Raw genomic sequence first — 15,666 nt, forward strand, 5'->3', positions numbered from 1 at the left:
GAGGAATGGAAGGAATGGATGGATGGATGGAAGGATGGGGGAATGAGGGAGGAATGAGGGAGGGATGAGGGGATGAGGGAGGGATGAGGGAATGAGGGAGGGATGAGAGGGTGAATGAGCTTCCTGGCCAGGCTCTGACCCACCTGGACAGACTTTTCCTGATTTTGCCTTTAATCCCACAGGATGTGGGCTCACATGAGTGGCTGAGGCACACGTGAAAGATGAATGACTGTGTGGGTGAACGTTGCAGCCCCACCAACGGCACAGCAGGGAAGGACAGAGGGGAGACTGAGCTTGCCGCTGGACCTTCCAGACAAGGCTGGAGAAGCCTCAGGACATCAGAGCTGGACCGTTTCTCTGGAGAAACGAGCCCCATGCTGCTGGGCAGCCAGGGTGGCCACGGGTCCTGCTGCTCCCTGGCTCCTTGTCACCATCTCAGGGAGACACCCTGGCTTTGAAGGCCTCTGTTGACTCCTGCTTTAGGCAGGTCAACCCCTGTGGCCCTGGGGCAGGCAGCCTACACGACCCTGGGTAAGATGTAGGAATACAGGGTAGGAGGTTGGAGCCAATCTCTCTACAAACAAGGAGTACGTCACATACACCCCGTCTTCACCCTGCACTCCGTGTGCGCATGCGTATGAGAGACACCCACAGCTTCCCAGTGCGGCCCCCTGAGCACAATGGTAATGACTGGGATAAGAGACACGTTTGCTCTGGAACCACGGAGTTTCACAGTGACAGCCAGCTAGGCAGTGGTGACACCAACAGTGTGACTCACACGCAGAAAGTGACAGGTGCCGGCCCTCACCGAGCGCTTCCCCAGCATCCTCTCTCTCTCCTCTCACCACGGCTCAGCACAGGGGCTATCACCATCCTCACTCTTGGGGATGGAAACAAGGCTCTACCAGAGCCCCTGCTTATCCACATCCACACAGTCAGCAAATGCCTCCGCTGTAAGCCCCAGGGTCCCTGCCCACTGCAGATGTCTGGGATGAGACGTCCTGCACCACACCCTCCACCTGCTGGTCCACAGCACTGCCCATCACGGTCTGGCAGACCAGGCCTGGCAGAACAGGGCCCCAGGAAGGACGCTCAAGTCTGATTCTCAGGACTCCGACACCACCCTCTCCTCCCCTCTTCACGCCCTGAGCTTGAGGTCTACGCAGGCCAAGTCCCAAGCCTGTTGCCCATGGGGTGTGGGCCGGCAAGCTCATTCTGGAATGGGGGAACAGCCACAAGAGGGCCCAACCCCTCACTTGGGTACAGGTACATGGGCCCCCAAAGCCCAGGGACTGGCGAGGGAGGGAAAGTTCCTCTCCTCCCACAGTGCCACCGTTTGCCTGCGTTACAGGAGCCTTCCTGGCGGTGCTAACGTTTATTTATACCTGGGGGTGTCTGGGACCAGCCTGAGCATCCCCTCAAATGTGCAGAGGGTGTGGGACCTAAACACTGCACAGCTCAAACTTGAACAAAATACAGACAATCCCTGCCATGAGATCACACTGACGGGCCGGAAACCTCCCCGTGCCCAGAAAACAGCTCCTAAATTAGAGCCCAAGCTGATGGGCTCCCCAAACCCAGATCTTTCTGAGCATAGGGAAACTCCCAGAGGCAGGCCAGCTGACTCCAGGACCAGCTAGCCAGATGCCGTCTCCTCCTCCTGCAAGCCCGCCGGACTCACTGCAGGGAGAGGGAGGCCCCGCTCAGGCCCTGCAGGGCTGTGTTCCCTCCTCAGTGCAGCCACCATCACAGGGTCGCTTGACAGGGTCTCTGCTGCACCCAGGTCCCCAGGGAGAGCTGGTGCAGCAGCCTTCAGAAAAGATCTGTTCATGGAAAGAGGTGTGTGTGCACATGCTCAAGGGACCATGCCAATGGGGACTCTGGCCCTGCCACCCCTGGGCAGAGTCTTCTCCTGGCCACGGTCCCTTAGCCACAGTTGTCAATCATCTGTCCTGACCCATAGCGACAAGGATGTGGCCTCAGAAAGTGCTGGCCAAGCCCCACTGCCCTGGGCCTCTGTGCCAGGAGCAGCCTCACACCTCCCGACTGCAGGGCTTAAAGGTCCAACATTGGTCTGAAAGGCCTTCTGCTGCTCAGTTCACTTCACAGACACCACCCCACAGGATAACTGCCGTGACGCTGGCCACAGTCATGCAGGGACACAGGAGCAGGCAGCCTTGACCTTCCACTTGGAACAGACTCGAGTTCTCACCAGTGTCTGGATTAGGGACTTGGAGGCCCTCCATCCCCAGGGTCTCGCCGACTCCCTGCCCCAGGCTGGCATGGGCGGGGGCCTCACTGCAGCTGGGGAAAAGGGAATCTGTTGGACAACCTGAGTCTGGGACTCTCTGGTCTCTTAATGAATTCACCACCCGCCACTTCCACAAAAGGATGCTTGGTGGCCACAGCCAGAGGAGCGTGGCTGGAGCCGCTGTCCCTCCTCCTGGCCTGGCCAGGTGAGGGACTCACGAGAGGCTGTGGAATGTGCCGGAGTGTGAGGGTCTCCTGGGCTGGCTCCTGTCTGCCCTTCCCCATCCCCTGTGCTCACGGCTCTGCCTGCTAAGGCCCCTTGCAGGGAGAGGGGAGTGGGGCTGGTCCTCACAGGGTGGTGCAGCCAAGGGCAGCGGGCCAGCCAGCAGCGTGCGGGATGCCACGCCCATCCACAGGGCTAGGTGTGGTGCGGGGCGGGCAAGGCTGGGGCAGGAGGAGCAGGAGGCCAGCCAGTGTCTACTGGGGAGCAGGAAACTACAAAGCAGCCAGAATCAGGAGTTGGGGAAGAAGGGACTCAGCCAAGAGGACGGGGTGGGAAAGCAATAAATAAATCAAACCAAGATTCCAAGAGAATAAAAAGAAAGAAGACGGGAGGAACAGGAGGACAGGTGAGCACGTGTGTGAGGAGTCCAGGAAGCCGGAAGTTAACTTCTCAGGGGTGTGGGGGGCGGTCAGGGGAGGAGCAGGGAGGAAAGAAGAGGCTGAAATGAAACCAAGGGACACAGATGATACCTAGGTATGTCCGAATCAAGAAACTGCCTGCAAAACACAAACAATCACACGGTTAGTGAGGGCCGGGCAGCGCAGCGGGAGCGGGGCAGGGGACAGGCAGAGGGAAGCGGCCTGTGGCCACAGGCCCACTCTGAACCGGGGAGGCTGCAAAGCACAGGGCCTGGGAGCAGGTGGGAGGCAAGGCCATGGCAAAGCGCATGGGCGGCCGAGGCCCCAGGCCAGAGCCAGAAGCCGGGGCTCCTGAGCCTCCGCATGTCGCAGAGAGAGGCCTTGGAGCAGCCCGGCCCCGCCCGGGGCTGAGGACGCCAGCACCGTCCATGGCACAGGAAGGCCCACTGGCCTGGTCAGCCAAGCCACAGGATGGTGCCTGCCTGGGGGTGCCAGCAGAGGACAGTCCCCGAGACTGCTCTAGGGCAGGGCTGGGGGAGGGAGCTGCCAGCACGGGCAGGAGCCAAGCGAGGGCCAAAGCCGCTTCGGGGAGGCCACGCCCACGCAACGCGCCTTCCTCCTTTCTCAGACCCAGGGCCACGACCCCAGCACAGGACTGCACCAACCCCAGAGGCACCGTGGGACCGGCCCCATGTCTCACAGCCCTCCGGGTGTGTGGCCAAAGCCCCTTCAGTGACAGGTTCTCGGGCCTCCAGGAATAGGGGCCTGAGGTCCAGCCATGAGCTGCTCCCTCCTATGTCACCCATGGCAGCTGATCTGAGGAAGACCTCAGAAACTCAGCACTCTGTGCAGGGAGATAGCAGGTGGGGTTGGGGGGCTGGAGGCCCTGCCCACCCCACCCCAGGAGCTGCCTGGGCTGAGGGAGGGTCAGAGGTCAGGAAAATCAGGTAATGAGGTCATCTCCCGGGATCCAAAGCACATCTCACATAGCAGACCTGCCCTTCTGGGCCCCACCCCCGACTCCAGTTCCTGGTCCCCCACAGCCCAGGGACAGCAGCCCACACCCTGCAGGCAGTGCCCGTGCTGGGGCCTCCAGGCCTTCTCCACGCCTCACCAGGGAGCGTTCTCATGGCGGCAGGAGAAGCAAGGCACGAGGAAGCCCCCAAGCCCCGACCCATCCCACCTGGTCTGCCTCACCTGCCCCTGTCCCAGACGTGTTCCCCCCATCATGGCGCCACCTCCACATAGAACACCCCGAATTCTCCACCCTCCTGTGGACATGAGTGCAGGGCAAGTTCCCTCTGGAAGGCCACAGGCAGGGCTGGGACCAGAGCTGCATCCGCCCTGCCCAGGCCTCTGTCCAACCCCCACCCCCTACTATTCAGCGCTGTGCCCACCCTGACTATCCAGCTGTCCCCTGCCCTGGCTGCCCCTGCAGTGCCCTCCTTACTGCGGTGCTAAGCCCCGATAGCTCACTTTCCGGGTGTTTCTGATGAAACCAAGCTCTGTCTGGACCCAAGTCAGAAGAATAGGAGACGACGCCCCCCAGCACCCTCCTTCCTTATGACCTTGACTCTCCTTGCAGGGAGGCCCTCAAAGATGTTTTCCTACAAACACAGCCATGGAGACACCCGCGGCTCCAGCTCTGAGGTTCCCCTCTGGGTTTGTGCATCATGAGTCAGGTCGAGCCCCCAGGGATCAGCCGGGGCTGGACACTGGAGCTCCCGCCCCACTTTCCCCAAGCCCCTGGAAGGCAGCATCTGGGATGCAGTGGAGCCCGAGGGACATCCCCACCCACCAGGGCTGTGCCTGGTAGTGCTGAGCCACCTGCCCAGGCCAACCGCAGGGGCTGCCTCCTTCTCCCATCCCCTAACCCCAGCAGACCCCGACAGAGCTGCCACAGACATCCCAGAGCGCCGAACCCCCAGCCCAAATGAGGTCGGACTGGGACTGCCCAGATTGTGGGGTCTTGGCCATGCAAGGGAGTGTAGAAAGGAGCAGCCTGGTGGTGAGGGGCCTGTGCCAAGCAGTGCCTGTGGGCGCCCCACCCCAGCTGCTCGACCCCTAGCCCCAGGACGCCTGCCAGAGGCCACTGACTTGCCCACAGCAGCACGGTCCTTGGATATACAGCCACTTGTCCCCACACCACCCAACAACAAAACTCCCAAGGACAGCACTCAGCTCATCCTCCAGCCCCTGAGCTGGCCCCTCTGCTTGGTGATGAACAAACGGGCATGGGGATGATGCCTGAACCAGCGACGGGGTGCACAAACGAGGAGTCGGGGGCGCAGAGGCCACCAGCCCCTCACCGCGCAGCTCCTGCAGGTGCCAGGAGGGAGGGACAGGAGAGCGTTGAGCGGGTCACGTTGTGTGGCTGGACCCTGTGCCAGGTTGGCCGAGGGCCTCGCAGGCTGGGAACATGCCCTGGGCCCTGTCTCCAGGGAGTCTCCGACTCACCGGTCATCTTGGGCTGGGTGAATGTATCCGGAAGAGAGGATATTGAGAGACAAGATGTTGGGGTCGATCAGGGACTCGTCAGTCTCTGGAGTGTTTCGGATGCGGCCTGCAGAAAAGGCAACGGGGCACGGGTCACTTCCCAGGGGGCAGGTGGGACCCTGGGCCCTGCTGGCTGCCTCAGGTGAGGGTGCTGTCAGCAAGCCAGCTCCCCACGTGGTCACTAAAGCATTGGTCAGAGGCAGTGCCAGGGGGAACAGGGAGGCCCTGCAGGGTCCTCGGCGACCCAGGGGCCATGTGCAGTTACTGCTCCACGGTCTTTCTTGTCTGTCTCTCGGCCATAGTGAACACCCCCGTACACACACTGACAAATGCAGGTGCTTAGCCTGGAAACCATAGGCCTTCCCGACTGCTGGAAAAGGAAGGCTAAGCAAGACACAGAGGAGGAATGTTCCTGCTTCTTCTTACACCTAAAAATAATGATAATAACAAGGAAAGGGAGGGAGGGAGGCAGGGAAAGGAGAGCAGAGGAGGGGAGGGATGGGAGGGGAGAGGAGAGGACACTATCTGTGCCATATAACCTCTTCTTACAAGGGGCATTTCCAGGAGAGCCTGCTAAGATGTATGCACTGGGGGTGTCTGTCTGTCTCTGTGAAAGACACCAGAGCTGTTATCAGGCAGGAAAACTGCCTAGTGGCTTCACCTAGTAATTTCTTGGCCAGACAGTGACAGTTCTGCTCATTCAAAGGAGTAAACAAACATGTGCACATTTTCTTTGTTGCATCAGGAAGGAACGACAGGTTCCCTCTCCTCCACCACGCATGGACAAGACAAAACCCAGGACATGCTAGGATTTTGTGTTGACAGGTGCACACTGGGCCTGCCTCAGCCCATTGCTGGAACTCCGACCCATGACTTTGCAGCACCTTGGTCCTGGGAGGAGGCAGGTGGATCCCAGCAAAGTGCCCTTCCCTATGCCAGGGCCCTCTGGGTCCATGCTGGGGCAGCACCCATGGCAGAGAAGCAGCTCAGCTGCAGGGATTGCTGCCTGGGCAGAGCCACTCCCAGCCCTCGGGGAGGGGATGCAGCCACTCTCAGCCCTCGGGGCCTGCACTTGAGCGGTGTTCAGCCTGCTCTGAGTCTGACCAAGTACCTGGCCCACAAAACTGACACCCATGAGCCCATTGGTCTGGGCAGAGTGCCAGGGGTTGGGCTGGGGTCCTGAGCCTCTGTTGTCCGCACCTCGACTCCCTCCCCTGCCTCCAAGGGTGCACCCACTCACTGCTCATGGACACCTGGGGTCTCTCCTTGACTTTCATCCCTTTCACTGACCCCCTGCCCACAGTCTTGTCCAACTCACAGGGCTGGAAAGTCCCATGGCCCTCTTGGGAGGGATGCTGAGCTCGGAGAAGGCTGTGAACAGTGAGATCAGGTCCCAGGTGAGGAGCAGGAGAGAGGCTAGGTACTCCCCAGAAAGTGACTTGGCTGCTCTTTGCCCTGAGTCCAATCACAGGGCTGCTCAGTCATGAAGCCCAGAGAGGCTGAGCCCAAACCCCTTAGCCTGAAGGGGGGCACTGGGGTCCATACCATATCTCCCCAAATCCCCTTAAATAGCATCCCTGATCCCCCCACCCCACATAAACAGACACTCCTGTTGGCATTTTTAGAAAGGAGGTGGGGAGAAGAATGTGGGATCTGAGCAGGCAGGGTCTGAGGGGCAACGGGCCGAGGCCCAGGGGATGCGTCCTTTCAACCATGCAGATCCAGCTTCCCCGCTTCCTTCTCTCCTGTCTGCCTTGAGGGAAGGGAGACCAGGACTCAGAATATGGGGCAGTGGTGCCCCAGGGATCGTTCCTCAACTACCATGTGGCCGGGTCCACAAGCTGTGTATTTGCTAACATTCTGCCTGTAAATCAATTCACTCTTTTAGGCTTGCCCTAAACAACCTCTGAAAGGAGGGTTCGGGTGCTTGTTCCATGACTTTCTGATTCATGTGAAATTAGACACAAAACTTGTAAAACATAAGCATGTATCCTGGTGTGCCTGGAACTTCCTGTTTACAGTCCTGCACTGGGACACAGGGTGACGGCTCCAGCCCCAGGGAAGTCACCTTGAGCGGTCACCCAGCCCGGCCATGGCAATGTCGGGCAAGGCAGGGCTGGGCTGGCCTCATGCTAGTGACGCACTGAATGGATGACTGTCTGCCTCCTTGAATGAAAATTGAGAAGACAAATTCTTTCCACCTTAGCAAAGGAAACATTTGGTGGACCCGAGTTCAAAACATGAGGTCATGGAAGAAAAGAGTGTAAGATCCTTGGTGATGGTTATGGGCGGAATTGTGACCCCGAAAAATATACATGGAAGTCCTGCCCTCCAGGACGTCCAAATGGGACCTTATTTGGAAGTAGGGCTTTGCAGAGGTGATCAAGCTGAGTAAAGATATGGTCAACCCTGGAGCAGGATGGGCCTCTAATCCAACCCGCCAGATGTCCTTAGGAGAAAGGGCTACAGCAAGACACAGGACAGCAGAAGCCTGTGAAAATGCAGTGATGCGTCTGCAGGCCAGGGTTGCCCAAGATGCTGGCCACCACCAGGAGCTGGAAGAGGCTGGGAAGGATTTTCCCCAACAGGTTTCAGAGAGAGTGTCTCTTGCCGGAACCTTGATTTTGGACTTCTGGCCTCCAGAAGTGTGAGATGATAAGTGTCTGCTGTCTGAAGCTACCTGGTTTGTGGCATGTTGTCACAGGAGCCCCAGAAGTCCAATACACTGATTAAATAGAAATTTGCAGATCGCCACCCAGGTCCAAGGCTCTCCTTTTCAGGAGAGGAAGTGACCCACAGAGAGGTTATGTGACTTGGCCAGGGTCACGCAGCAACAGACGCAGAGGTGTGATTAGAACCCGGGCATCCAGCTCAGGGTCTGTACTCTTCCCACCAGCTCGGCCCCACCCCCCCCAAGGCAGCCCCCACACTGTGCTCACCCACGACCAGCTCGCGCACTTCCTTCCAGCGGATATGGCTGCCTGTCTCGTGCAGCAGTGTCACTGTTATCCGTCGCTGGATGCCCTGCCGGTGCCAGGTGAGAGGATATGGTCAGACGGCTCAGGGAGCCACTTGGGGTCGGGGAGGGGGACACAGGCAGGGTAGGGCTGGGAGGGGCTCACACCTGGTGGAGGTGGGGGAGGGGACACAGGCAGGGTAGGGCTGGGAGGGGCTCACACCTGGTGGAGGAGGAAGGTCCCCATGCATGGCATGCCCCCACGGTGGTCCACCACGGCTGGGATGTAACTGGAAGAGAGAGACACACGTGAGGAGCGGCCGGCCCCTCCTCCCTGCCCTCCCTGCAGCACAGGACACAGTGGACGGGAGCAAAAACAGGGAAAAATCAGCAGCTCCCTCTGGTGAAGATCAGGCGGCCTGATCCATGGAGACCAGGGTCAGCTGAGCACAGAAAACCACCAGGCCTCCTTGGCTATTGCCTCCCAGCCCTGCCCACTGGACTGGCAGAGTGTCCAACAGGGAGACACAGTATGGCACGGCCTGGTCCCTCTGGGCTGGATCTTTGTAAGTTCCCAAGCGTCCTCTGCTCCCCCTGGTGTCCTGCAGATCCGCAACCCAAGACCAGAGGATCCAGAGGAAATCCTAGCAGATGGGCTCATCTGCTCCAACCTCTAAGGCTCCTGTCCCACTCTGGGCAAGGACCTGAGTCTCCACCAGGCCCCACCCTGAGCTGCCAGCTACAGCCCAGCTCCCAGCTGCCCCCAGGGCACCAGGCAGATCCCCACTGGCCTCAGCACTGGGGCCCTGGAACCTGCCTCCCCAGGGCCTCAGGGCTCCCCTCCCACCTCCTTCAGGTCTTTGCTCAAAAGTCCCTTGATCACTTTGTAAGTGCCTTCTGCCGCCCCGTCCCCGACCCATACCCTGGTGTGCTGTCCTAGTGCTCAGGACCATGGGGCCACCAATTCAGGTGCTTATCTGTCCAGCACCTCCCTGCCCCCCTTGCCAGTTCCTCCAGGACAGCGGGGAGCTTTGTCTGCTTTTACTCCCCAGGACCAAGATGAGGCTGGGCCCACAAGAGGTCTGCAGTGAACACCTGCTAAAAGGATGACTCTGGATGCTGGCAACCCTCAGGCAGCTCAGGTCCTCGTCCCTCTCCGCCCCATCCCCTCCACACTCACACCCTGGGGGTCCTGGCACCAGCACTCACTCGCCATTGGCCTCCAGCTCACAGATCTCGAAGTAGACCAGCAGGTCGTACTTGCAGTGGCAGGGCCCCGGACAGGGCCGCGTCAGCGTGCTGAGCTTGGTGGCGGGTACTGTAGGGACAGGAAGGCAGCATGCGTGGATGGGAGACCTGACCCATCATGTGCCAAGGGAACACTCAAGGAGGAGGTGCCAGGGCCAAGGGGGCTCAGAGGCAGTGAGGGCACCTCCCCCTCCTCAAGGGAAACAACCAGCCAACCCCAGTCATTCCCAAGATACACGGGGTCCTGGGCACTCTGTGGCCTCAGCACGTCACACGGACGCTCACGTTCTCTGTGCCCTGGCTAGGAAAGCTACGTGGCCATGCACACGGGGCACAGCTCATGAGGAGAACAGTGGTCAAGACCCCAAGAACCAACAGGGCAGCCACAGATACACTTGTTCAAAAGCCCCACAACCCTCACAGGGCCCCTCTGCCATGCTGCCAGGCCCATCGCCTACACCACACCTTGGCTACAGCCTACTGTACCAGTCCAAGCACATCTCACCAGCACCCAGGCCTGGCCCAAGAGGCCCTGTCCCTCAGCTCCCACTGGCCCTCCACTCATGTCCAGCTCCTGACAAACAGCCTCTGTCCTCGCATCCTTCACCCACCTCTGTCCAGCACTCCCTTCTCTGAGACCCATCACACAGGTCCTCCTCTAGCAAGTCCCATCTGAGCCCCCTCTGCCTCCCCTACAAATATGGATCTACAGGTCTTTCTTGCAGGCTATGGGGAAGACTGAATCTCAGGGAACCCATACTGCGGGCCACAAAACCTGTACAGACCAGGGACTGGCTCCGCAGCAGCTGGAGGGTGTCCTCCCACAGTGTCCTCAGCCTGCAAACCTTCATCTTACAGGGGTTCAAAGGACAGGGTCCTTGCAAGGCAGGCACAAGAGGCTGACACCTAGTCACCACGTGTGCAGACCCAGTGCCTCCACCCACCAGCTGCAGAGGCAGCTTCTCACACAGGCCCCTACCCTCTGGGGCGCTGGTGCCTGGGACCACACTGCCTCCTTCAGGAGGGTTTCTGGGCTGTGAGGGACTCAGCCACACCTGCCGGGCCTCAGTCTGGCTGCCTTTAGCTCTCCCCCAACCATGTCCTCAGGTTTTGGTCTTGCAGGGAATAAACTCCACTCTTTTAACTAAAAGCCAATGAATCTCAAGTGCTATTCCACGACCCACCTGTTCCCTCAGGCAGAGGCTCCAGGCTCCGGGCAAAAGCTCTGACAAATACTCCTCCCTGACTGACCCCACGCTCTCACTCCCACCTCCAGCCTTGGACCCCCATGAAGGAGCTTCCTAGACTGCCCTTCACCCCCAAATCTCTACCTCTCTGTGTTCAGCTGAGATGCCTGAAGTCCCATCAAAGCCCCCAGCCCCCTTGCTGTCTTCCTTCCTCGGCTCCCCACACCTCTGCCACCAGCTCCAGGCTACTCTCTGGGCACAGGGCAGACCCTTGCTCCATGGGGACCCCATGAGGTCTGACAGGCTCAGGGTGGCCCCAGAGTGCCTGGGAGGGCACAGCCCCGTCACAGAGGACAGCATCCACTGCGGGGGCCCAGCCCACTACAGCACCCACAGTGAGGGGAGCCCATTGCCCTGAGATGGCTCCAGAGACCCTTCCTACCTGGCTTGGACAGTGGCATGACCCGAGGGAAGTGGCGGCGCGAGGGCCTCAGGGGGCTGTGGAGAAAGAAACACCAGTGTGAGGTGTCTGTGGGACCCTGGGTGGGAGGGGTCAGAAGGAGACAGAGGGCTACTGGCCCCAGGTGCCCATCCCTGCCCCCTCCCGCCCTCTCTTCTCCAAGACTGTCCAACAGCTTGGGTGGGAGGAAGAGGAGGGACCCTTGGGACCCCAGATTCCACCCCAGAGGCCACAGGAAACCAGGGCAAGGTTCAAGCTCTGGCTTCCAGTCCAGAGTCCCTCAGGCACTCCCAAGGACAGACAAGCAGCCCCAAAGCAAAGCCTTCATTGCCCTTCTCTTTCCCTGACACCCTGGAGGGCCCCTGAGCTCCCAGTCCTGCCTGACAGCTGAGGGGAGTTGGAGATGGGAAGACAAGGGCCCACCCGAGGCCTCTCTGCTGTTCTCTCTGCACTCGAGGTGCCCAGGAGGGGCCGGCTTGGCCCAGGGTAGACACTCCCATCCACCTTCAAGGGTCTGGGTGAGATGGCCTGAGTGGAAGTCCTGACTTCACGTCCCAGCCCCACGAGTCTCTCTGAGCCCCCATTTTCCAGGTCTCAGGAGGCTGCATGGACTGAGGGAGCTAGGCCGGGCTTCCTCGGGGTGTGGCACAGCTGGGCCCCTTTCCTGGGGTCCTTGGTCAGCAGCAGAAGTGGTCTCCCCGGGGCCACCCCAGCATCCTACAGCTGGCAGCCCCTGCACACTGCCCAGGCCAGCAGGAGGTCAAGCAATGCTCACAAGGAACCCTTTGCAGTCCTGAAGGAGAGAAGTTGTGGGAAGGCCCAGAGCTCTTAATCGCTCTCTGAGTCCTGCCAGCCTTGGGCAAAAGGCCTCCTGGATTGGCAGGGGAGGTGGGTTTCAGGGGGTGCATAGGCTCTGCAGCTTCAAGACAGCTGGATGAAAAGATCCGGGCAGGGGCTTTGAGGACTGCAACCCCGAACCCCCGACCCAGGGCACTGACCTGAGCACATCCTTGCAGAGGGGCGGGAACGGGTGCTGCTGGTAGTGGCCGAAAACCTCGAACACAATGGGCTGGCTCTTGATGTACTCAATGAAGGACTTGGTCACCTCCACTGCGATCTGGTGGGCAGGCAGGTGGGAGGACAGGAGGGCACGGCCAGGCCACATTCAAGGGGGAAGGAGAGTCACATCAGTGAGCTAAGTGCTTCAGGCCCAGATCTGGGACCCTTAGCTGGGCCCACCTCTGCCCAGGGGCAGCAGCCTCCTCTAGGCCCTTCAGCCCAGCCCCTCCTCCCACCACATGCCCCAGACGGACTCTGGAGTGTGCCCCTCGGCCTCTCTCCCCAGGATGAACAGGGGCCGCGTGGTCAGCTGCCCTTTCAGAACACAGAGCTGGGAAAGGTGACAGAGGGCAGTGCTGGTCTCTGCAGGGCGCCCCTTCTTGGGCCCTGCCCCACTTAGCAAGAGTTACGGGTTGGACCGTGTCCCCCTCACCAAATTCATATGTTGAAGTCCTAACCCCAGGACTTCAGAATGAGAGTGTGTCCTGAGATAGGGCCTTTACAGAGATAATGCAGCTAAAGAGAGGTCATCAGAGTGGGTCCCAATCCAGCATGGCTGCTGTCCCTATGAAAAGGGAAGGTTTGGGCCCAGACCCACGCAGACGGGGAGGGCCACGCGGACAGACACAAGGAAGAGGCAGCTGTTCTATAAGCCAAGGATAGAGGCCTAAGAAGGAGGCGACCCTGCCCACACCCTCATCCTGAGCTTCCAGCCTCCAGAGCCGTGGGAGGCCACATTTCTGTTGTTTGAGATGCCCCTATCTATGGTGCTTTGTCACAGAAGTCCCAGTCAACTAACTCACTGAGTCTGCAGGTTATCAGCCCTGCCAAATCTACACCCGCGGCCTGGCACTCAAAGCCTGGCTCCCTGGTAGCTTTCCTTATCACTGTTAGGCACTTCTTTCCCCTGCTGCCCCAGGAGCCCAGTTCTCCCGCCTCCAGGAGGAGCTGCTCTGCCCTAAAGGCCCCTCCTCTCCATCATCCTAGCAGCCCAGCTGCCATCACCCTCCTGCCTGGAGTTTTCCAGACCTCTCAGGACATTGCCGGCACCCTGCAGCCCCTGTGACCCTGCCTCCTTCCCATTCCCAACACTCAAGCCAGGGCTGCCCTCACTGAGTACCCGCAGCCCTCAGTACAAACCCCAGGCCCCACTGCACCTGCATCCAGCTCCCCGTCGGCTCTATGCTCACCATGGGCAGCTCTCAGGGGCTCTGAGGAGCCCCCATCTCCCAGTCGTAAACCCATCAAGGGTCTCCCACTGCCCAGAAATCACTCCTACGCCCTGCCGAGCACTGGAGTTCCTGGTGCTCAGGGCAGCCCTGGCCCACAACTGGTGTTCAGAAGAGGGAGAATGAGCCATGCTCAGAGAGGCCCTGGGAGGGTTGGTCAGTGGCAGGGATGGGGAGAAGCACCCGGGGACGTACGTTCTGGACATGGTAGAAGCCGAGAGGGGGGCCTCTGCCTGTGTTCTTCAGGGGCTCTGTGGAGAAGGCCTCATCGTGGCGGTGGATGAAGCTGCAAAGCAGAAGAGGTGCTTTGGTATGGGGTGGGGGACTTGGGACGAGACCTTACCAGGTGGAATCACCTCACATGAGGGCGCTGGGGCATTCAGGGTGCTGGGGCTGGGCTGACATGGCACCAACATGGCCTGCACCCTGCTCAGTGCCCAGGCAGGGGAGCTTTGGGCACAGAGTCCCTGTACGGCATGGGGACACAAAGGCAGCAGGGGCTCACTTGAACTGGCAGAAGATGTCAGCGTATTCGGCAGAGATGCTGGACGCCTGCAGGACTGTCACACGGAAGGTGAAGGTACTGCCCAGGCGGAGGTGGTCCAGGGCAGTGTCCAGGGGCCCGTCCAGGGCGGCTTTCTCGGAGCTGTCTAGGAGGAGGCCTTCTGGGGGCACCGCTGCTGGGAGTCAAGGAGAGTCATGGACCTCCAGACCATGTTGTCTTCCAGCCACAGGCCTGGGCCGGGCTCAGGAACCAGGTCTCAGCATGCCCCACGCCCTGGGCAGCTGGGTTGGGGAACTCACCTGAACAGGTGTTGTTGTTGACTTCGTCGGCTGAGGGCCCCACGTCTGCACCCTGGCCCTGGCCCTCCACGATGCGAAGCTCTTCCTGGGAGGTTCCCGAGCGGGACATCCCCACCACGGGGCAAGACTCGGACTGGAACTGATCAGACACGGACCAGAGTCACAGAGAGCCAGGAGCCAGCCGGGGAGAGGCACCGCAGACCCTGTCACAGGCCCACCGGAGGGCTGTGCCACCCAGAGCCTGGGCTGGGGCCTCCATGAACCCATGCACCAGACCTGCCCCTGCCTTGTGGGGGTCACCCACCTCCCCAGGCCTCAGTTTACCCTGCTGTGGATGTGTGTCTTTGGATTCTATAGCCTACGGCTATGTGAAGTCTGAGCTGTCCTGGAAACAACTTACCACCCGCCTCTCTGGTCTTCAGTTCAGCCGGACCCCCGCCTGCCAGGGCCCCTTGCCCAGCAGGTTAGCTCTCTCCCCTCCCCTTCTTGGGCACCCCCAACACCGACAGCCCCTCTAAGAGAAAAGGTGTTGGGCAGACAGACCACCTCGCTCAGGGAGTAGGTCACCCAGGTTCCGGGTGACAGCATGGCCAGGTGGGCACGGGTGAGAAGCGAGTCTCAGAATCTGGGGGCAGGAGCCACCTGAGCATGGCCTGGGGTGCACTTTGGGGACCTTCCTCCACCACTCTCTCTCTCAAGAGTGGAAGAGGAGACTGAGTGGTCCAGGTGCCACTGGACACAGCGCCAGCCCTTCACATGAGGACCGCAGGTAGGCAGCCTCAGGGGGCCCCTCATTCTCACTGGGTGGTAGGCAGGGAGCAGGCAAAGGGGGCAGTGGGATGCGCTGTCCTGTGAGGACCCAGAGGAGAACTGCTCCAGAGAAGGGAGACAGGGTGGGGATGGCTGCACCTCAGTGTCTGTTCTGGAGGCTAGTGTTGTCCACCTGCACTGCACCCCAGCTTGGACCCTGGAGCGGTCTTGGTGGGAGATGGGCGGATCCAGGGGTCAGGGCAAACCCGGGAAAAGGGGCGTGGTGTGCTTAGAGACAGGGCAGGCTCAGTGCTCTGGACCAGAGGGAAGAACCCCAAGAGGACTTAAGGCCCGTGGGATGAGACAGGGGCGTTAGAGGAGCAAAGTGCACAGGACTCCAGTGAGCGCCAGGCACCTCCAGGTCTGGGACTTGGGAGGGAGCTTGGTACCTTTTCAAAATGCTGGTCGTCAAAGGAGATTTTAGCAGTTCCCGACTGGCGGACGCCAGAGCCATAATCGGGGGCCTCTTCATCGGCTGCAGGAGAAATGGAGCAAATAGTTGGAGCCCAGCTTGTCCCCTGAGGT

The 15,666-nt window shown here is 60.2% G+C and overlaps 1 protein-coding gene across 19 annotated transcripts in view; it reads right to left on the bottom strand.

The window, feature by feature from the left end:
- Window positions 1-15,666, bottom strand: part of KIF1A (kinesin family member 1A) — a 109,962-nt gene that overhangs the window by 19,704 nt on the left and 74,592 nt on the right. For 7 of the 19 annotated variants that reach the window (XM_009183532.3, XM_009183531.3, XM_009183530.3 and 4 more), the window contains 10 exons: window positions 15,531-15,616; window positions 14,332-14,470; window positions 14,033-14,204; window positions 13,723-13,813; window positions 12,238-12,356; window positions 11,222-11,277; window positions 9,554-9,662; window positions 8,568-8,634; window positions 8,328-8,412; window positions 5,350-5,455 (listed from right to left, as the gene is read on the bottom strand). In XM_009183532.3, coding sequence (XP_009181796.1) covers window positions 5,350-5,455; window positions 8,328-8,412; window positions 8,568-8,634; window positions 9,554-9,662; window positions 11,222-11,277; window positions 12,238-12,356; window positions 13,723-13,813; window positions 14,033-14,204; window positions 14,332-14,470; window positions 15,531-15,616 — 1,030 coding nt within the window. Of the gene's footprint in view, window positions 1-3,003; window positions 3,031-5,349; window positions 5,456-8,327; window positions 8,413-8,567; window positions 8,635-9,553; window positions 9,663-11,221; window positions 11,278-12,237; window positions 12,357-13,722; window positions 13,814-14,032; window positions 14,208-14,331; window positions 14,471-15,530; window positions 15,617-15,666 lie in introns of all 19 variants that reach the window. The other 12 variants (XM_031651685.1, XM_017947145.3, XM_017947142.3 and 9 more) reach the window with 3 other exon arrangements.

The sequence above is a fragment of the Papio anubis genome, chromosome 10 (genome assembly GCF_008728515.1).
Source record: "Papio anubis isolate 15944 chromosome 10, Panubis1.0, whole genome shotgun sequence".
In the NCBI taxonomy this organism is placed as follows: domain Eukaryota; kingdom Metazoa; phylum Chordata; class Mammalia; order Primates; family Cercopithecidae; genus Papio; species Papio anubis.